We start from the raw sequence: 22,956 nt of genomic DNA on the forward strand, positions 1-22,956 counted from the left end.
GAGCAGTCTACATCTGAAAACATGTTGTGCATCAAAGTTGTCTGGTATTTGTGTTAGAATAATACCCCATTTGATGTAACTTGATTTAACCTGACCCATATAATGTGCAGGCATTTGCCCAGCAGGCCCTCTGTTCCTCTTTTAAATAGAGACCCTTTTTCAGACTCAGCCTGACCCCAAATGCTGCCAGTTTTCCATTAGAGTACTCCATTGCACTAAATAGCCTTGGAGGAGGCAGTTAGAATTTTATTTTTGAAAGAACAATATAGATGAATACTAGTCTTTGAGAAAGCAAGAAATGTATGATAGAAACCAGGATCCATTTTAAAGCAAGCCTTGCTGTACATTTTCCTTAACCTTTTCCCATGAACCAAGAGAAAGATTAAAATTCCAACAGAAGGAAAATCGCCTTGGAGAAATATCTTGAGACCGATGGATTTATTTCATGTGTGACTTAAAATAGCCTGGGTTTCTAGCACCACGTTAAGCTGTATTTCTAATGAGTTCCTGTTACCCTACTTTTTTCAGCCTTCTTTCACGTGGCTTTTCTACAGACAGAAATAGGCTAATTGCTACCATAACCGTTTTACTATCTTTCTTTGAGAGATCCATGAAATGGCCCATTTTTAAGACAGGAGATCCAAAGTGTAGCGGGATGCAGCTATTCTGGGGTTGTTTCTTTGGACCCAAGGGTCGCATTTGTGATAGAGCTGCATTTCTGGGCTGTGAACCTGGCCTGGCTGTATTGGTTTCTTGTTTCTCCCAGGATTCATAATGCCATTTGGGCCAGTTATAAGTTAGTTCATAAAAAGAAAAACAATTTATTAAGGTCATCAGGCAGCTAAGTAAGTTTCTTGTCACGTCAAACTCCAGTCCATGATGAGGTGAAGTAGCATAAGGAAAGCCAGAGTGGAATGCCCTGGGCTGTTTCGGGTGCCTGGAGTCCCGGGGGAAGCAATGAATGTTCCCAAAGGGGCCATCTGGGTCAGGCCCGTCTTGCCAGACTTTGGCAACAAATGATCCAGTCACAGCAGGGGATCCTCACACAGCATTAGCTGCAGAGAGATGCCAGTTCCACAGATGTTTGGCTAAAGCCCCTTATTAAGAATGTGTGGTTCATCCTTCGAACCCCTTTTCTGTAGGATTCTCGATGCTGTGTACGAGTGTGGGGTGGGGAGTTGCTCAGCAAGGGGTTTTTGTGTGGCTTATTGTTCCTGCTCACCCCATTCTAGAGAATGCCAGACAGAGGCAGGAGGGCATCGTGAGCAATTCCATCATGTACTTCACCGAGGAGCCCCCTGAGCTGCCAGCCAACAGCCCGCATCCCCTGAAGCTGCGGCGCATCCTGAACCTCAGCCCATTCACAGTCACAGACCACACTCCAATGGAGACAGTGGTGGATATCTTCCGGAAACTGGGACTCCGGCAGTGTCTGGTGACGCGGAGTGGGTGAGTAGCTGGACATATGGCCATAATGACCTAAGGAGAAAAAAAGTGAGTGAGACATGGTCTCAGCCCTGAAGGAGGTAGAGGGCCACAGGGTGGAACAGTCCTTGACAGAGAATGGCAGTAAGCTGTGGTGAATGTGTTGAGAAGGAAATGTACAGGGGCTTGGGACTTAGGGCTGGGTGGCTGTGCAGCCAGGGAAGGGGGTGATCCAGGCTGGACTGTTGCCTGGGCTAAGGAAGGTTGAGTAAAAAGGGGTGGAGCCACAGGAGAAGGGCTTGGTGGTGCTTTTCTACCACCCCATGTGACACTTGGCTCAGGGAGGAGGTACAGCCAGTTCTGCTATAACATGACCTATGTGGTCCTCAAAATCATAGCACTATGCAAAAATTGAGCCATGCAAACTACAGGACTTCTGGGAAAAACGAGGTTAGTTACACAGTAGTCAAAACTTCATCAGTGATGCATGACGTAAAAGAGGTGGGAGCCTGGTAAGAATGGTAGTACTGAGCCAGGTGATGTGGCTTATGCCTGTAATCTTAGCACTTCAGGAGGCTGAGGCAGGAGGATCGTTTGAGCCCGGGAGTTCGAGACCAGCCTAGGTGGCAAGACCCTATCTCTGCAAATAAACTTTTATAAAATCAGCCAGGCATGCCTATTGTCCCAGCTGCTTGGGAGGCTCAAGCAGGAGGATCACTAGAGCCCAGGTATCCAAGGCTGCAGTGGCCTAGGACTGTACCACTGCGCTCTAGCCTATGCAGCAGAGCAAGACCCTGTCTTGAAAAAAGAAGAGTGATGGTACTGTGTTATGCATTAGTTAAATGGTTAAGAAATACAGAAATACAACAGAAATATGTCACTTCATCTTGAAAAGGCCTGAAGTTGGCTGTGGAATGAGTGTCACAAGCTCCGCCGCTTATGAATTACTGGGAAGGGGTGGAAGGAGGGGAACCTGAACTCAAGGGGAAGTGGTCACAGCAGGTGTGGATGGGTGTGGCTCCTCACACTTGCATGAACTGAGGTAGCTTGTGGATGTTTTGGGGGGCCGGACAAGTGTATTTTGTGTATGCTGATCCCACTGGGTTCAGGTGGGTGCAGTTTTCTGCATTTGCCTAGAGTTTCTCATGGATGACATCACGCATAAGCAAAAGTGAAATTCATATTATTCTCAGATTGTTCCTGATACATCAATTTGTTTGAAACAACTTTGTTTTCCAAACAAACATGATTGGAGAATGGACAGATTTGATGACCCCATGGCATTGTCTGTGCTAACACTTTTGTTGTATTGTCACAAATCAGGAAACCAGCAGTGCAGTGACTGAGGGTCCACTGTAGTAGTTCCAGAGGTGCAGTTCCTTAAGGGTCATTCTCGTGGCCTCTTAGTTTCCCAGGTTCCATGGTTTCAGAAGTTTGTGTAAGGGAAGGGGTTGGCTTGGTCAGGGTAGCCTGGAACCTAGCGTTATCTGCCCATTTTATTCCTGTACGGGCTGAAAGTAGGAGGACGGAAATGGGTTCTGGAGACATTGGTGCCTAATAAAGTTTAGGCCTTTATAGACTCCAGAGGCTTAACTATCTAATATAGCTTATATTTCCAGAGCCAGCACACTCTAGTTTAACACAGCAGTTCTCAACTGGGATAATGTTACCTCCCAGGGACATTGGGCAATGTCTGGAGACAATTTTGGGTGTCATGACTGGAGGGAGGGATGTTACTGGCATCTAGTGAGTAGAGGTCAGGGATGCTGCTAAACATCCTGCAGTGCACAGGGCAGCTCCACAATGAAATATCTGGCTCAGAATGTCATTAGTCATGCAGTTGAGTGACCTTGGACTGGATGTCTGTGTGTAGCGAAATGAGCAATTGTGTTTGTTTCACTTTCTTCCTGCTGTCCTGGTAGCAAGCTCACGGGGGGACAGGCTCTGCAATTTGCACATTCACCCAGAGAACTCCTGGCCAGCAAAGCGAGCGTCCTCCGTAGCTCTGACTGCAGCCAGAGAGTGTCTTGCATGTGGGAGGTGCAATCAACAGGGAACAAATAAATGAGTCCTGTGTTTGACAAGGCTAGAGCTCATTGCTGCTGATGAATTTTAAAGGTGCTCAAGTGGTTTTTCAAACTTGAGTGTGGATCAAAATGCCCTAGAGGATTAAACTTCCAGGCAAAAATCCAGATTTCTGGGCCCCACCACAGAGCTATTGATCCCTGGAGGTTTAGGGTGAGGCCCAAGAACGTGCATTTCTAATAAGCTCCCAGTCGATGCCATTGCTGCTGGTCTGGGGACCCTACTTTAAGAACCACTGAAGTCGATTTATGCACTTGAGTTTCCAGTACTTGGTATAAATATACCACTGTGATTGCCCGTGCTGTGTCAAGTGTGTAGCAGTTTCTCCTTTCCTTTAAAATAATAATCCAATGTCAGCTATCATTGGAATTTCAGTTCAGGCAGGAAACTCTGCCCTTAATGCCCACTCACACCTTGCAGAACCTCACGAGGTCTTCCTGTGAAGATCTGGGTGCCGAAATTGGCTCCGAATATGTTTCAAGAAAGCAAAATCACACTCTCTCTCGCTCTACATCTTTTAAACAAACACAGATGCTGCTGCATTAGTGCTGGCAAGGGATCCTTGTCTGCAGAGCCTTTCATCTCCTTGGGCTTCTTGCCAGGGCAGGCGCATCTCCAGCCAGCTCTCCTGTTTGATGTGCTTGCTCACCCTGTGCCTTCCCTGCTTGGGATAGCCACAAGCCTTAGCTCCACTGTTGGCCTGGATCACCAGCAGCATTTCTCAGGCCTAGGGTTCAAGGGCCATCATGAAACTGCACCAGGAACCAGAATGCTGCAATGTAGGAAGCCTCCAGTTGCTAAGAGCAAATTTGGGTGAGGTTTTCCCTATGAAAGTTTTTGAAAGGAAAAGTGCGTAAGGGAGACAGTGTCAGATTTCCCCCAAGCCCTGCTAGGTGGTCCATAGGGGCCTGGACAGGGTAGCTTTCGCAGAAGAACCCAGCTGCTTGAATCTGAATTATGTCCTTGGTCATAGATCCGGCCATTTATAATTCACTGAATTCGCTTGAACTGCTACCCAAAGGGACTGGAAGTTCAAACACTTGATTTAAATCAAATAGGACATTTCATGCCACTAACGAAGCCTGCTGGATTTGATGTTACCTCCTTCTGGGCTGATGTTCGGCTTTTTTCTTTTGTGATAATTACCATCGCAGGCCAGGGCACAATTTATGCACGAACGCAAGGCAGCTCCTCAATTCATATTTCCCCAGCGCTGTTATAATCAACTTAACATTTAGACATTACAGTCACAGAGCTTTAAAAGGAGGTTTTCAGAACTGCAAATGCCTGATCTTTTGATACTATCTCCAGGGCGAAGATAAGGAAAGAAAAACCAGGATTTATAGATATGGGAGGGTTCCGTGTGTGTGTGTGTGTGTGTGTGTGTGTGTGTGTGTGTGTGTGTATTAGTTCTCATCACTTTGCAAACACTAATAAGTCTTATTTTTTCAAAGCAACATTGGTTTAATCAACATTACATTGGGCATCTATTTTAGCTGGGAACTGTAGAGGGCACAAAAATTGTTAAAAAAAAAAAAAAAAGCCAAGGAACTTGTTATCTACTAAGGTACATGGACATAATCCAGTTTAAGTGGTGCTACCCAAGGCAGGTGCTCCAGGGAGGACTGTTCTGTTTTTTTTTAAATTTTATTTTATTTTAGGTTCCAGGATACATGTGCAGGAAATGCAGGCTTGCTACCTAGGTAAACATGTGCCATAGTGTTTTCCTGCACCTATCAACCTATCACCTAGGTATAAGCCCCACGTGCATTAGCTATTTATTCTGATGCTCTCCCTCTCCCCACCCAGTGTGTGTTGTTCCCCTCCCTGTGTCCATGTGTTCTCATTGTTCAGTTCTCAGTTATAAGTGAGAACATACAGTGTTTGGTTTTCTGTTCCTGTATTAGTTTGCTGAGGATAATGGCATCCAGCTTCATCCATGTCCCTGCAAAGGATGTGATCTCATTCCTTTTTATGGCCACATAGTACTCTGCATAGTATTCTGCATAGTAACACTATGCAGCCATAAAAAGGAATGAGATCACATCCTTTGCAGGGACATTTTCTGTATCCAGTCTATCACTGATGAGCATTTGGGTTGATTCCATGTCTTTGCTATTGTGAATGGTGCTGCAGTGAACATACCTGTGCATGTATCTGTATAATAGAACGATTTATTTTCTTTGGGTGTATAATCAGTAATGGGATTGCTAGATCAAATGGTATTTCTGGTTCTAGGTCTTTGAGGAATCGCCATACTATCTTCCACAATGGTTGAACTAATTTACATTCCCACCAACAGTGTAAAAACGTTTCTGTTTCTCCACACTCTCACCAGCATCTGTTGTTCCTTGACTTTAATAATTGCCATTCTGACTGGCATGAGATGGTATCTCACTGTGGTTTTGATTCGCATTTCTCTAATGATCAGTGATGTGGAGCTGTTTTTCATGTGTTTGTTGGCTATAAAAATGTCTTCTTTTGAGAAGTGTTTGTTCATGTCCTTTGCCAAATTTTTGATGTTTTTTTTTGTAAATTTGTTTAAGTTCCTTGCAGATTCTGCATATCAGACCTATGTCAGATGGATAGATTGCAACAATTTTCTCCCATTCTGTAGGTTGTCTCTTCATTCTGGTGATAGTTTCTTTTGGTGTGCAGAAGCTCTTTAGTTTAATTAGATCTCATTTGTCAACTTTTGCTTTTGTTGCAATTGCTTTTGATGTTTCTGTCATGAAATCTTTGCCCTTGACTATGTGCTGAATGGTATTGCCTAGATTTTTTTCTAGGCTTTTTATTGTGCTGGGTTTTACATTTAAGTCTTTAATCTATGTTGAATTAATTTTTGTATAAGGTATAAGGAAGGGATTCAGTTTCAGTTTTCTGCATATAGCTAGCCAGTTCTCCCAGCACCATTTATTAAATAGGGAATCCTTTCCCCATTGATTGTTTTGTTAGCTTTGTCAAAAATCAGATGGCTGTAGATGTGCAGTCTTATTTTTGAGATCTCTATTTTGTTTCATTGGTGTATGTGTCTGTTTTCGTACAAGTACTGTGCTGTTTTGGATACTGTAGCCATGTATTATAGTTTGAAGTTGGGTAGCATGAGGCCTCCAGCTTTGTTCTTTTTGCTTAGGTTTTTCTAGGCTCTATGGACTCTCCATCCAAAGCCAACAGAATAAACATTCTTCTTGGCACCACATAACACTCTAAAATTGATCACGTAATTGAAAGTAAAACACTCCTCAGCAAATGCAGAACAACTGAAATCATAACAAATGGTCTCTCAGACCACAGTGCAATCAAATTAGAACTCAAGATTAAGAAACTCACTCAAAACCACACAACTACATGGAAATTGAATAGCCTGCTCCTGAATGACTACTGGGTGAATAATGAAATTAAGGCAGAAATCAGGAAGTTCTTTGAAACCAATGAGAACAAAAAGACAATGTACCAGAATCTCTTGGACACAGCTAAAGCAGTGTTAAGAGGGAAATTTATAGCATTAAATGCCCACATCAAAAAGCTAGAAAGATCTCAAATCAATACCCTAACATCACAACTGAAAGAACTAGAGAACCAACAGCAGATAAACCCCAAAGCTAGAAGATGACAAGAAATAAGCAAGATCAGAGAAGAACTGAAGGAGATAGAGACATGAAAACCCTTCAAAAAATCAACAAATGCTGTTTTTTAAAATTAATAAAATAGACTGCTAGCTAGAAGAATTGAATAGACACAACAAAAAATGATACAGAGAATATTACCACTGACTCCATAGAAACACGAACAACCATCAGATAATACTATATTACCTCTTGTAAATAAACTAGAAAATCTAGAAGAAATAGATAAATTCCTGGATGTATACACCCTCCCAAGACCAAACCAGGAAGAAGTTGAACTTCTGAGTAGACCAATACCAAGTTCTGAAATTGAGGCAGTAATAAATACCCTACCAACCAAAAAAAAAAAAAAAAATCCTAGGACCAGAAAGATTTACAGCTGAATTCTTTGTACCAGAGGTACAAAGAGAAGCTGGTACCATTTCTTCAGAAGCTATTCCAAACAATTACAAAGGAGGGACTCCTCCCTAACTCATTTTATGAGACCAGCATCATCCTGATACCAAAATCTGGCAGAGACACAACAAAAAAAGGAAGCTTCAGGCCAATATCCCTGATGAACATTGATGCAAAAATCCTCAATTAAAAAATACTGGCAAACTGAATCCAGTAGCATATCAAAAAGCTTATCCACGTCAATCAAGTCGGCTTCATCCCTGGGATGCAAGGCTGGTTCCACATACACAAATCAATAAATATAATTCATCACACAAATGTAACTAAAGACAAACACCACATGATTATCTCAATACATGCAGAAAAGGCCTTCGATATAATTCAACAGCCCTTCATGCTAAAAACTATCAATTAACTAGGTATTGATAGAACATATCTCAAAATAATAAGACCTATTTATGACAAACCCACAACCAATATCATACTGAATGGGCAAAAGCTGGAAGCATTCCCTTTGAAAACCAGCACAAGACAAGAATGCCCTCACTCACCACTCATAATCGACATAGTACTGGAAGTTCTGGCCAGGGCAATCAGGCAAGAGAAAGAAATAAAGGGTATTCAAATAGGAAGAGAGGAAGTCAAATTGTCTCTGTTTGCAGATGACATGAATGTATATTTAGAAGACCCCATCGTGTCAGCCCCAAATCTCCTTAAGCTGATAAACAACTTCAGCAAAGCCTCAGGATACAAAATCAATGTGCAAAAATCGCAAGCATTCCTATACACCAATAACAGACAAGCAGGGAGCCAGATCATGAATGAACTCGAATTCGCAACTGCTACAAAGAGAATAAAATACAGCCAACAAGGGAAATGAAGGACCTCTTCAAGGAGAACTACAAACTACTGCTCAAGGAAATCAGAGAGGACACAAACAAATGGAAAAACATTCCAAGCTCATGGATAGGAAGAATCAATATTGTGAAAATGGTCATGCTGCCCAAAGTAATTTATAGATTCAGTGCTATTCCCATCATTGAATACTCATTGACTTTCTTCACAGAATTAGAGAAAAACTGCTTCAAAATTCACATGGAACCAAAAAAGAGGAGACTGTTCTGAGCAGGCTTTCTCATGGCAGGGCATTGTTTGAGTATGAAAGGGCAGTTTAAAATGAGAGCCTGTCCACTAACTGGCAGTGGTGGAGCCCTTCCCATGGCATAAGAACACCTCTAGGTTTCGGGTGCTCTGCCTGTGTGGGCTGAACCTCTTACCGCTGCTTTGATTTCCCTTCTGATCACAGATTTCTTAGTGGCGTGTTATAGGTATAAGCTGCTGGCCTTATAACTATTTCTTTTTTATTTTGAAAGGGCAATAGAAATCCCAACACTTGTAAATGCTCAATTTTTAAAACTTCTTCCACTGTTCCCTTGCCTTTCATTTTGCAATTATGCTTTCTGTGAGAGAAGTCAAAGTCAGTGAGATAATTACTTCACCTGCCTTACGCTCTTGTGAACAGATTCGTAGCATCTGAATGGTGAGTGGGACTTTGTGTAGCATGTGGGGCCCTGCCTTTACTTCATCCATTCATTCATTCAACAGCTTTATTGAAATAATTAACATATTGTACAATTCACCCATTTAAAATGCATGATTCAGTGGTTTTTAGTAGAAAATGAGTTGTGTGCATTCATCACCACAATTTTAGAACATTTTCATCACCCCAAAAAGAAACCCCACACCCCTTAGCTGTTACCTCCTATACCACAGCCCTTGGCAGCCACTACTGGGCTTTCTGTCTCTGTGGACTTGCCTATTCTAGACATTTCATGTCAATATACTCATGTATTATGTGGCCTTTTGTGTTTTGCTGCTTTCACTGAGCATCATGTTCTCAAGGTTCATCCACACTGAAGATGTGCCAGTACTTCTTTCCTTTTTAGGGCTGAAGCATCTTGTGTTGTATGGATAGACCACATTTTGCTGATAAGTTCATTAGTTGATGGACATTTGGTTTACCTTTTTAAGAAAAAATTATTTTTTATTTTATTTTATTTTTTATTGCATTTTAGGTTTTGGGGTACATGTGCAGAGCATGCAATACAGTTGCATAGGTACACACAGGGCAGTGTGTTTTGTTTGCTTTCTCCCCTTCACCCACATTTGGTATTTCTCCCCAGGCAATCCCTCCCCACCTCCCCCTCCCACTGACCCTCCCCTTTCCCCCCTATAGACCCCAGTGTTTAGTACTCCCCTCTCTGTGTCCATGTGTTCTCATTTTTCATCACCTGCCTATGAGTGAGAATATGCGGTGTTTCATTTTCTGTTCTTGTGTCAGTTTGCTGAGAATGATGTTCTCCAGATTCATCCATGTCCCTACAAATGACACTAACTCATCATTTCTGATTGCTGCATAATATTCCATGGTGTATATGTGCCACATTTTCCCAAGCCAGTCTATCATCGATGGGCATTTGGGTTGATTCCAGGTCTTTGCTATTGTAAACAGTACTGCAATGAACATTCGTGTGCATGTGTCCTTGTAGTAGAACAATTTATAGTCCTTTGGATATATACCCAGTAATGGGATTGCTGGGTCAAATGGGATTTCTATTTCTAAGGCCTTGAGGAATCGCCACACCATCTTCCGCAATGGTTGGACTAATTTACACTCCCACCAACAGTGTAAAAGTGTTCCTTTTACTCCACATCCTCTCCAGCATCTGTTGTCTCCAGATTTTTTAATGATTGCCATTCTAACTGGCGTGAGATGGTATCTCAATGTGGTTTTGATTTGCATCTCTCTGATGACCAGTGACGATGAGCATTTTTTCATATGATTGTTGGCCTCATATATGTCTTCTTTCGTAAAGTGTCTGTTCATATCCTTTGCCCACTTTTGAATGGGCTTGTTTGTTTTTTACCTGTAAATCTGTTTGAGTTCTTTGTAAATTCTGGATATCAGCCCTTAGTCAGATGGGTAAACTGCAAAAATCTTTTCCCATTCTGTTGGTTGCCGATTCACACTAGAGACTGTTTCTTTTGCTGTGCAGAAGCTGTGGAGTTTCATTAGGTCCCATTTGTCTATTTTGGCTTTTGTTGCCAATGCTTTTGGTGTTTTGTTCACGAAGTCCTTGCCTACTCCTATGTCCTGGATGGTTTTGCCTAGATTTCCTTCTAGGGTTTTTATGGTGCCGGGTCTTATGTTTAAGTCTTTAATCCATCTGGAGTTAATTTTGGTGTAAGGTGTCAGGAAGGGGTCCAGTTTCTGCTTTCTGCACATGGCTAGCCAGTTTTCCCAGCACCATTTGTTGAACAGGGAATCCTTTCCCCATTGCTTGTTTTTGTCAGGTTTATCAAAGATTGTATGGTTGTAGCTATGTTGTGTTGCCTCTGATGCCTCTGTTCTGTTCCATTGATCTATATCTCTGTTTTGGTACCAGTACCATGCTGTTTTGATTACTGTAGCCTTATAGTATAGTTTGAAATCCGGTAGTGTGATGCCCCCCGCTGTGTTCTTTTTGCTTAGAATTGACTTGGCTATGCAGGCTCTCTTTTGGTTCCATATGAAGTTCATGGTGGTTTTTTCCAGTTCTGTGAAGAAAGTCAATGGTAGCTTGATGGGTATAGCATGATTCTGTAAATTACTTTGGGCAGTATAGCCATTTTCACGATATTAATTCTTCCTAACCATGAACATGGAATGTTTCTCCATCTGTGTCCTCTCTGATTTCGTTGAGCAGTGGTTTGTAGTTTTCCCTGAAGAGGTCCCTTACGTTCCTTGTGAGTTGTATTCCAAGGTATTTTATTCTTTTTGTAGCAATTGTGAATGGCAGTTCGTTCTTGATTTGGCTCTCTTTAAGTCTGTTATTGGTGTATAGGAAGGCTTGTGATTTTTGCACATTGATTTTATATCCTGAGACTTTGCTGAAGTTGCTTATCAGTTTCAGGAGTTTTTGGGCTGAGGCAATGGGGTCTTCTAGGTATACTATCATGTCGTTTGCAAATAGAGACAAGAAAAAATTATTTTTCATTTTTGTGGGTACCATAGGTGTATATATTTATGGGGCATATGGGATATTTTGATATAAGCATGTAATTCATAATATTCATATCAGGGTAAATGGTGGCTCCATCACCTCAAGCAAGCATTTATCCTTTGGGTTACAAACATTCCAATTATATTCTTTTAGTTATTTTTAAATGTATAATTGAATTATTATTGATTATAGTCACTCTGTTGCACTATCAAATACTAGATCATGTTCTTTTAAACTGTTTTTTGTACCCATTAACCATCCTCCATCCCCTCCTTCCCCCTCCCCCATTTCCTTCAGTGTTAAAATGAGAAGGTGAGACCCTAAAAGCAAAACACTGCTCAAGCTTAAAGGGAATTGGTTGCAGAGCCAGTCCCATCTGGGTTCTTCCAGGTCTCTCCTGAGGCACAATCGGCTGCCAGGTGCTGGGTGGACCTTTGATGGAGAACTCTGCCAGCCAACCCTGACCCTTTAGGACATCCATCCCCTCCACACAGCAACCTTTGGGGCCAACGACAGTGGGGAGTAGACCTGGGGGTGATGGGAAGATACACTGCAGCATCTTTAAGTGTCCAGATTCCTGGAATGGCTGCTGCATTTTGGGATGCCTGTTCAGTAAAATACTGAGGATATGGGGCCAGGTAATGGGATTCCTGTGTCCCACATTCATGGTGTATTATAGATTCACCCACAGAGGTTCATTCATGTCTGAAAGGTGGGAGTAACAGTGAAAGTATTTAAGAGCTGGCACCAGATAATTAACTCATTTTTTTAATGAATTGTGGGGAGTTCATTAAAGTTCTATAAGGCATGAGGTTGGCAGGGGACATCCCAGGGTGGCTAGCTCAGTAGCTATAAACCAACTGGTGTGGAACTATTTTAGTACTTTTTAATCTGGATGGTGGTTCTCAACCAGGGACAATCTTGTCCCCGCTCCACAGGAGACATTTGACATTGTCTGGAGACATTTTGGTTGTCACGATGGGGATAGGGTGCTGCTGTATGTTCTACCATGCACAGAATGGCCTATCCACAACAAATAATTAGCCAAGCCAAATGTTACTAGTGCCAAGGTAGAGAAACCCTGTGTAACACCTTCCTAGGTAGAGGGCTGGATGGGTGTAAGGAGTCCTATAGGCCCATCTCGGGACTCATTTCACTGCTACTGCATGGGAGGGGGCCTCACTGGGGACTTCCCAGTAACAAAGCCACCTTTCCTAGCTGTCACTGCTTCCTTGAAATTAATTAGAATTATCAGCGCTAGAACAAAATTTACCTGACCCTGAGAGGAAACGTTGTTTAAAAATATTTAAATTTTTGTGGGTATATAGTAGATGTGTATATTTATGGGGCCCATGAGATGCTTTGATACAGGCATGCAATGCATAATAATCACATCATGGAGAATGGGGGTATCCATCCCCTTAAGCATTTACCCTTTGTGTTACAAGCTATCCAACTATACTATTTTCATAGGCCTGTTTGCTATTTGCATGTCTTCTTTTGAGAAATGTCTATTCAAATATTTTGCCCATTTTGGGGATCAGATTATTAAATTTTCCCCTACACAGTTGTTTGAGCTCCTCACATAATCTGCTTATTAATCCCTTGTCAGATGGATAGTTTGATAATGTTTTCTCCTAGTCTGTGGGTTGTCTGTTCACTTTGTTGATTGGGAAACCTTTCTTTTTTATGTGGGCCTCTAAGATTCTGACATGCCTCAGGTCTGGAGGCCTGGACTGCTCTTCTCAGAAGCAATACATGGCTGACAAAACAAAAGGGCAACTCTAATGAGACCAGGGCCCACTGAAGCTTCTGCAACTGTGGAAGCAGGGTGATTTAGCAAAGTATTGGGTAATAGTGCCCTTGAGAAAATGTGTATCTCTGGTTGATTGACTGCAATGGACCTTCATTATGACAGTTGAGCCCGAAGCGACTAAGACAAATCAGGATGGAAAGAAATGTTTTCAGGCTCTGCCAGCTGGACCCAGCAACCTTCCTGTGTGAGGAGACTAGAGCCCTTGTTGGGCCTTGAATCTACCAACTGTGTACATACTCACAGATGGGTTTTCCCAGGAGAACTAAGCATCTCACTGCAAAGAAGAGTGCTAACATTTGTTTCCTTTAGGTAGGTCTTGTTTCAGGATTATGCCAACATTTAGGTTTACAGAACAATTGAGAAAAAGTACAGAGTTCCCATATATCTCCTTCTCCCCCCATAGTTTCCCCTATTGTCAATATCTTGCATTACTATTATATTTGTTGTAATCGATGAACCAGTATCAATACATTATAAATTAGCATTTGTAGTTTACTTTAGGATGCATGCTGTGTTGTATATTTCTGTGGATTTTGACAAATATATAGTACAATGTATCTACCATTACAGGATGATACAGAGTAGTTTCACTACCCTAAAAATTCCCTGTGCTCTGCCTATTTATCCCTCTCTTCCATCCCCTAAACCCTGACAACCACTGATCTTTTTACTGCCTCCATAGTTTTTCCTTTTCCAGAATGTCGCATTTTATGTAGTTGGAATCATTCAGTATGTAGCCTTTTCAGCACAGGTTCTTTCACTCAGCAATACACATTTTGATTTTCTTCCACATCTTTTCATGACTTGATAGCGCTTTTGTTTTTATTGCTGAAAAATATCCATTGTCTGAATATGCCATGGTTTAGTTTATCCAGTCACCTACTAAAGAATATGTTGGTTGCTTCCAGGTTTTGGCAATTATTATTGAAGCAGACATCTTCTAAGAATAAGGACATTTTCTTTGCAAAATTACCAAACCATAATGATGTAAAATTAACAGTAACTCAATATATCATCCAGTATCAAGTTGATATTCAAATTTTAACTTAGAATTCCATCAACGTTTGTGCGTTGCATTGTTTTGCCTTTTTTGTCTCTTGTCTAGGATAGTTCCCTGCCTTGTTTTGTTTTTTTATGACAGAGATTTAAAAAAATAATTTCAACTTTTATTTTAGATGCAGGGGATACATGTGCAGCTTTGTTACATGCATAGATTTCCTTTGAAGAGTCCAGACCAGTAGTCTCACATTCTGGGTCTGATTACTTCCTCATGATTCAATTTGGTTTAAGTCATTTTTGGCAGCATTCCAACATAGGTGATGTTATAGAGTCTGCTTTTCTGACTTTGTTGATGATAAGCTTCATTGCTTGGATGAGGTGGTGATGGCCAGAGCCCTCCATTGTAAAGTGATAGTTCTCTCTTTGTTCATAATCTCTAGAAAAAGTACTTTGAGACTGTGTGAATTTTCTGTTTTCCAGCAACCATTCACCCAATGATTTTGGTATCCATTGATAATTATTGGCTAAGCTAATTATTACATTGGGAGTTACAAAGTATTAATTATCAAATTCTGTCCTGTTTTCTACATTTATCAAGTATTCCTCCCCATTTAAGAAAAATGATCACTGTAGGGTCATGACATATTCTTTTAGTGCTTTTGTAATTCATATTGTCATTATTCTGTTTGCTTAACATGCTCTTTCACTATTTTCCTCTCTCCTAAAGATGTCGCTGCGAGATGGAGGGGAAGGGGCTGTATTTTCTGTCTCCCTCAGTGTGATTGACAGGGAAACCAACACAAGAAATGAATACCTTTTCCAAGACTGTTTAAGGTCCAGTGTAGTCAGAGCCAAAAACATCAGAATTCTGGCCTGAGTTTCACTAATCAGTGTTTATTTTACTGTGTAACTGAGTTGAATACTACTTAAAATACTTACATCCCCTCTTCATATTCACTAAGAGATAAATTTGACTAATTTGGCCTTAATTAAATAAATGACAGTATATTACAATTGTGTTTTCTGATTTTTTTGGTATATTATCATATTACACAGAGTCAAAACTCATTATTTTAATAGCTATACAGTATTTTAATGTGAGACTACCAGAGTTTGCTTCCCCATACACCTTTCTTTGGGTATAATGGAGATACAATGAGTAGTATTTTGCAAACTTACATGGCAATGGAACTTCTTTTTTCCAAAGAAGCTGTACACGTCTCCTTCTCTCAGACCTTTCATTTTACCCAAGGGGCATGATGTGTTCCTGCAGGTGGTCATTTAGTAAAAGAATGAAGCAAGGGTTGCTATGAATGGTTGTGCAGATGTGCACTGTATAATCCAGAGGTCACGATTTACACTGCAGTGTTTGTAAACAATGCTCCTTGGCATTGTGTGATATACAGTCTTGCTGGTCCCATACAATGGACTCTGGTAAGTGGCATTTTTAAAAATAATTTATGAGATACATGTACAGAACATGCAGGTTTGTTACATAGGTATACACGTGCCATGGTGGTTTGCTGCACCCATCAACCCATCATCTACATTAGGCATTTCTCCTAATGCTATCCCTCCGCTAGCTCCCCACCCATCATCAGGCCCCGGTGTGTGATGCTCCCCTCCCTGTGTCCATGTGTTCTCATTGTTCAACTTCCATTTATGAGTGAGAACATGTGGTGTTTGGTTTTCTGTTCCTGTGTTACTTTGCTGAGAATGATGTTTTCCAGCTTTATTCATGTCTCTGCAAAGGACATGAACTCATCTTTTTTTATGACTGCATAATATTCCATCGTATATATGTGCTACATTTTCTTTATCCAGTCTATCATTGATGACCATTTGAGTTGGTTCCAAGTCTTTTCTATTGTGAATAGTGCCACAATGAACTCATATGTGCATGTGGCTATATAGTAGAATGAAGTATAATCCTTTGGGTATATACGTAGTAATGGGATTCCTGGGTCAAATGGTATTTCTAGTTCTAGATCCTTGAGGAATCACCACACTGTCTTCCACCATGAGTGAACTAATTTACATGTCCACCAACAGTGTAAAAGCATTTTTATTTCTCCACAGCCTCTACAGCATCTATAGTTTTCTGACTTTTTAATGATTGCCATTCTAACTGGTGTGAGATGGTACCTCATTGTGGTTTTGATTTGCATTTCTCTGATGATCAGTGATGATGCTTTTTTTCATATGTTTGTTGGCCACATAAATGTCTTCTTTTGAGAAGTGTCTGTGCATATCCTTTGCCCACTTTTTGATGGGGTTGTTTTTTTCTTGTAAATTCATTGAAGTTCTTTGTAGATTCTGGATATTAGCCCTTTATCAGATGGATAGATTGCAAAAATGTTCTCCCATTCTGTAGGTTGCCTGTTTACTCTGATTATAGTTTCTTTTGCTGTGCAGAAGCTCTTTAATTAGGTCCTATTTGTCAATTTTGGCTTTTGTTGCCGTTGCTTTTGGTCTTTGAGTCATGAAGTCTTTGCCTATGCCTATAATCCTAAATGGTATTGCCTAGGTTTTCTTCTAGGGTTTTAATGGTTTTAGGTCTTACATTTAAGTCTTTAATCCATCTTGAGTTAATTTTTGTATAAGGTATAAGGAAGGGGTCCAGTTTCAGTTTTCTGCATATGGCTAGCCAGTTTTCCCAACACCATTTATTAAATAGGAAATCCTTTCCCCATTGCTTGTTTTTGTCAGGTTTGTCAAAGATCAGATGGTTATAGATGTGTGGTGTTATTTATTTCTGTGGCCTCTGTTGTGTTCCATTGGCCCACATATATGTTTTGGTACCAGTACCATGCTGTTTTGGTTGCTGTAGCCTTGTAGTATAGTTTGAAGTCAGGCAGCATGATGCCTCTAGCTTTGTTCTTTTTGCTTTGGATTTTCTTGGCTATATGAGCTCTTTTTTGGTTCCATATGAAATTTAAAGTAGTTTTTTTCTAATTCTGTGAAGAAAGTCAGTGGTAGCTTGATGGAGATAATATTGAATCTACAAATTACTTAGGGCAGTATGAACATTTTGATGATATTGATTCTTCCTATCCATGAGCATGGAATGTTTTCTCATTTGTTTGTGTCCTCTGTTATTTCCTTCAGCAGTGGTTTGTAGTTCTCCTTGAAGAGGTCCTTCACATCCCTTGTAAGTTGTACTCCTAGGTATTTTATTGTTTTTGTAGCAATTGTGAATGGGAGTTCACTCATGATTTGGCTCTCTGCTTGTCTATTATTGGTGTATAGGAATGCTTGTGATTTTTGCACATTGATTTTGTATCCTGAGGCTTTGCTGAAGTTGTTTATCAGCTTAAGGAGATTTGGGGCTGACACGATGGGGTCTTCTAAATATACATTCATGTCATCTGCAAACAGAGACAATTTGACTTCTTCTCTTCTTATTTGAATACCCTTTATTTCTTTCTCTTGCCTGATTGCCCTGGCCAGAACTTCCAATACTATGTTGAATAGGAGTGGTAAGAGAGGGCATCCTTGTCTTGTGCTGGTTTTCAAAGGGAATGCTTCGAGCTTTTGCCCATTCAATATGATATTGGCTGTGGGTTTGTCATAAATAGTTCTTATTATTTTGAGATACATTCCCTCAATAACTAGTTTACTGAGAGTTTTTAGCATGAAGGGCTGTTGAATTTTATCAAAGGCCTTTTCTGCATCTATTGAGATAATCATGTGGTTTTTGTGATTGGTTCTGTTTATGTGATGGATTACGTTTATTGATTTGCATATGTTGAACCAGCCTTGCATCCCAGGGATGAAGCCAACTTGACTGTGGTGGATAAGGTTTTTAATGTGCTTCTGGGTTCAGTTTGCCAGTATTTTATTGAATATTTTTGCACTGATGTTCATCAGGGATATTGGCCTGAAATTTTCCTTTTTTTTTGTTGCCAGGTTTTGGTATCAGGATGATGCTGGCCTCATAAAATGAGATAGGGAGGAGTCCCTCTTTTCCTGTTGTTTGGACTAGTTTCAGATGGTATGGTACCAACTCCTCTTTGTACCTCTGGTAGAATTTGCCTGTGAATCCATCTGGTCCTGGGCTTTTTATGGTTGGTAGGCTATTAATTACTGCCTCAATTTCAGACCTTGTTATTGGTATATTTAGGGATTCAACTTCTTCCTGATATAGTCTTGGCATGGTGTATGTGTCCAGGAATTTATCAATTTCTTCTAGATTTTCTAATTTATTTGCATAGTATTCTCTGATGGTAGTTTGTATTTCTGTGGGATCAGGGGGTGATATCCCTTTTATCATTTTTATTGTGTCTATTTGATTCTTCTCTTTTTCTTGTTTATTAGTCTGGCTAGTGGTCTATTTTGTTGAACTTAAAAAAAAACCAGCTCCGTATTCATTGATTTTTTTTTTTTTGGAGGGTCTTTTGTGTCTCTTTTTTCAGTTCTGCTATGATCTTAGTTATTTCTTGACTTCTGCTAGCTTTTGAATTTGTTTGCTCTTGGTTCTCTAGTTCTTTTAATTGTGATGTTAATTGTCAATTTTAGATCTTTCCTGCTTTCTTTTGTGGGCATTTAGTGCTATAAATTTCCCTCTAAACACTGCTTTGGCTATGTCCCAGCGATTCTGGTACATTGTGTCTTTGTTCTCATTGGTTTCAAAGAAGTTATTTATTTCTGCCTTAATTTCATTATTTACCCAGTAAGTCACTCAGGAGCAGATTTTTCAGTTTCCATGTAGTTGTGTGGTTTTGAGTGAGTTTCTTAATTCTGAGTTCTAATTTGATTGCACTGTGGTCTGAGAGACTGTTTGTTATGATTTCCATTCTTTTGCATTTGCTGAGGATTGTTGTACTTCCAATTATGTGGTCAGTTTTAGAATAAGTGTGATGTGGTGCTGAGAAGAATGTATATTCTGTTGATTTGGGGTGGATGTCTGTTAGAACCACTTAGTCCAGAGCTGAGTTCAAGTCCTGAATATCCTTGTTAATTTTCTGTCTCATTGATCTGTCTGATATTGATAGTGGGTGTTAAAGTTTCCCACTATTTTTGTGTGGGAGTCCAAGTCTCTAAGAACTTGCTTTATGAATCTGGGTGGTCCTGTATTGGGTGCATATATGATTAGGATAGTTAGCTCTTCTTGTTGCATTGATCCCCTTACCATTAAGTGATGCCCTTCTTTGTCTTTTTTGATCTTTGTTGGTTTAAAGTCTGTTTTATTAGAGACTAGGATTGCAACACCTCCTTTTTTATTTTTTTTGCTTGTTATTTGCTTGGTAAATATTCCTCTATCCCTTTATTTTGAGCCTATGTGTGTCTTTGCACATGTGTCTTTGCATGTGAGATGGGTCTCCTGAATACAGCACACTGATGGGTCTTGACTCTTTATCCAGTTTTCCTGTCTGTGCCTTTTAATTGGGACATTTAGCCTGTAAACATTTACATTTAAGGTTAGTATCATTGTGTGTGAATCTGATCATGTCATTATGGTGCTGGCTGGTTGTTTTGCCCATTAGCTGAGATGGAGTCTTGCTCTGTTGCCCAGGCTGGAGTGCAGTGGTGCGATATTGGCTCACTTCAACCTCTGACCCCTGGGTTCAAGTGATTCTCCTGCCTCAGCCTCCTGAGTAGCTGGGATTACAGGTGCACACTACCACACCCAGTTAATTTTTGTATTTTTAGTAGATATGGGGTTTCACCATGTTGGTCAGACTGGTCTCAAACTCCTGACCTCGTGATCCACCCAACTCAGCCTCCCAAAGTGCTGGGATTACAGGTGTGAGCCACATGCCCTGCCCATGACGTTGTTTGTATGAGTTGAAAGCAATGAAATTTTGGAAGAGGAGGCAATTTACATATATAGTCAGAGATGAATGTCAAACTTTATCCTCCCAGTAAGGTAGAATTACAAATAGAATCACTTTTTATCTTATACTTAAAATTTCTTATACTTAAAATACCTTATACTTGGGATTCCTGTGGCATGGTCAAGTTTTGACAATACCTTTCATAAACCCTTTTAAAATTGATTATAGTTTTGAAATTTAAGAGGATATAGTAGTCATCATAGGTTTACTGCTGTAATAAACAAGCTTGCAATCTCAGTGGCCTAATGCAAATTAGGTTTATTTTTCTCATACATTACAACCAATGTGGACTGCAGCAGGCGTGGACTCTGGACCCAGGTGTTTGAATCTGGTGGCTCCTAAGTCAATCCTTAGAGCCCTTCACTGGCTCCTGTGTCTCTGGCTGCCAGATGAGAAGAGAGAGTCAGGGGAAATCCACAGGAGACCTGGGAGCAGCATCTGTCACCTCCACCCACAGGCATTGGCCAGTGTTCACACCATTGGCCCTGCCTAACCACAAGGGAAGCTGGCTGGGAAGTGTTGTCTCTCTGTGCCCACATGGAAAAGGCACTGGGGTTTAGGGACAGGGATGAGTTGCTGTTGCAAGGCTGACCTCTTTTCTCTATTTTGTTTCTTTTCCAGGAGACTTCTTGGCATTATCACAAAAAAGGATGTTCTGAGACATATGGCCCAGATGGCAAATCAGGACCCTGAATCCATCATGTTTAATTAGCAACAAGGTGGCAATTATTTTCAGAAAAACACTGACTGTGTCATTTAAAAAGAAGTAAATGATATGTTATATTCCAATGAAATATCACGCACTGGAGACAGCAGAAACAAAAGCTTTGTTTGAAAGGAAGGGAAGAAGAATGAAACCTTTAAAAACAAAAGTATCAATGATTAGGCATTTTATAGCTTTAACCCTGTATGAGTTTCAAGCTGTGTTTCCTAATGAGTTTGCTACTGCTGTGGGGGCATGTGGGTGGGTGTAAATGATGTGATCTACACAAGTATGTGGAGCATGAATGCTGACTCAAGAAACTTTTACCTGTTCTGCTCAAGGCTGATGTTTGTAACTTACAAACACACGTGAAGCGTTGAGTCCAAAAGACAAAAGGGTATCAGCATGTCAGCATCCTTATTTATTGGTTCTTGAAATTTTGCTGCTATGTTACTGAATCATATTAAAGACATTTGCACTTACTTTGTTGAAAAGGAAAAATTAAATTTGAACACAGTGAAAGCTGCAAGTATGCCAGTGGGTTCGCTCACAACCATCCCATTTCTTACTCCTGTTCTCAGCCTGTTATCTGGCTTATCCATCAGTTTCTGAACCAACACCAGGTGCGCCTGCCATGATGAGTGTGAAGAAATCATTTCTCTATGCAAGACTGGCATCCTGGGCCTGCACGATGAACCATTGGAGCATATAGTACTGTGCTGTGTCTCCTCCCATACAAAGGGACGTAATGTTATTTTGAGGGTATACACACCCGATCATTGATTTGCATCCCCATTGCATTTGCTTCATTTATTTATTGCTTTTGCCCATGCATTCAATATTGATCATCTCAGCACTTCATGAACCATAGCTGGTAGTCCCCCAGTCTGCCATAAGCGTGCTTTCATTTACAAGTAGCCTATGCAAGAGTCCAAACAGGCTACCCAGTGTTACCACTTATTTTTCCTCTCAGGTCTTATCAAATACGACTGTGGAGAGGATGAGGCATATGAGTTCTCAGTGGGAACCCCTCCAAATGGATTGCAAGAGAAATACTAAATTGATTCTAAATCTGTTCCATTATCTTCTCTGTAGGATGCAAAATGTCCGGTTTGAATGTATAAGCATGTACTTCATACTAGCAATCACAGCACAGGAGGACAGCATTAAATTTTATACAGCCAATTTGAGCACCGGGCATCTTTGTATTTGAACTTAATGACACATTTACTCTTTTAGTCAGGAGTTTGGTCTTTTCTGCAGGAAAGAATTAAACTATGTATTAGATCCACCATATGATCTGTGTAAGATTATCCCATTGCCCTTGCTCTTAAGTCTTTGTCCCTGCCTTTTCACTGAGTGCCCCTTGTCCTTTTAAATCTCATTGTCACTGGATAGTGCTGCATCACTTAGGTGTGCATTTGGCTGCAAATAACAGAAAACCCAGCAAACACTGAAGGACTGAGTAAGAACCCTGAGAGAGGGTACTCCAGGACTGTCTCCATAATATCACTGGGTTCCCCATTCCATTCTATTTCATTTTCACCATTTTTACCTTTTGTCCTCTGGCTTATTGCCTCAGAGTTGAAAGATAGTTCCTGAACCATCAGGTATCATGTCTGCTTTCTAAGTGGGAAAAGAAAAGGAGAGGCAAGCAACTACGTACAATGTCTATCAGGAAAGGAAAGCTTCCTCAGAGATGCTCAGCTTGTATCTGTTGCTGGAAGTCTGTCATGTGGCTCCTGGTAGCCACACACTAGTGCGGGAAGGAAAATATTGAGCTAGGCACATTACTCTCTGAATGACATTCCTATTATCTTACTAAGGAAGAGTGTTGGTCTTCGGGAGGGGAAGTTTGCCATACTGGATGCCATCGTTATGTCCTTGTCATTGCTCTTCCTGTATTCAATCTTGCCAAACCCCTGTGAATGTTCTTCTAACCTTCTTGTTCCTCATCCCTTCTCTCAGATTTGACCTAGAAGTTCCAGCCCAAATCCAAAATTTCTTAGCCCTCATAAGAATTTTT

The 22,956-nt window shown here is 40.7% G+C and overlaps 1 protein-coding gene across 2 annotated transcripts in view; it reads left to right on the forward strand.

The window, feature by feature from the left end:
• CLCN4 (chloride voltage-gated channel 4) overlaps positions 1-21,412 on the forward strand; it is an 81,601-nt gene extending 60,189 nt beyond the window's left edge. For both annotated transcript variants that reach the window (XM_035289519.3, XM_035289518.3), the window contains exons 11-12: positions 1,233-1,449; positions 20,849-21,412. In XM_035289519.3, the coding sequence (XP_035145410.2) occupies positions 1,233-1,449; positions 20,849-20,939 (308 nt within the window). In that variant the 3' untranslated portion in view covers positions 20,940-21,412. The remainder of the gene's footprint in view (positions 1-1,232; positions 1,450-20,848) is intronic.
• Positions 21,413-22,956: the final 1,544 nt, after the last annotated feature.

The sequence above is a fragment of the Callithrix jacchus genome, chromosome X (assembly GCF_049354715.1).
Source record: "Callithrix jacchus isolate 240 chromosome X, calJac240_pri, whole genome shotgun sequence".
Taxonomy (NCBI): domain Eukaryota; kingdom Metazoa; phylum Chordata; class Mammalia; order Primates; family Cebidae; genus Callithrix; species Callithrix jacchus.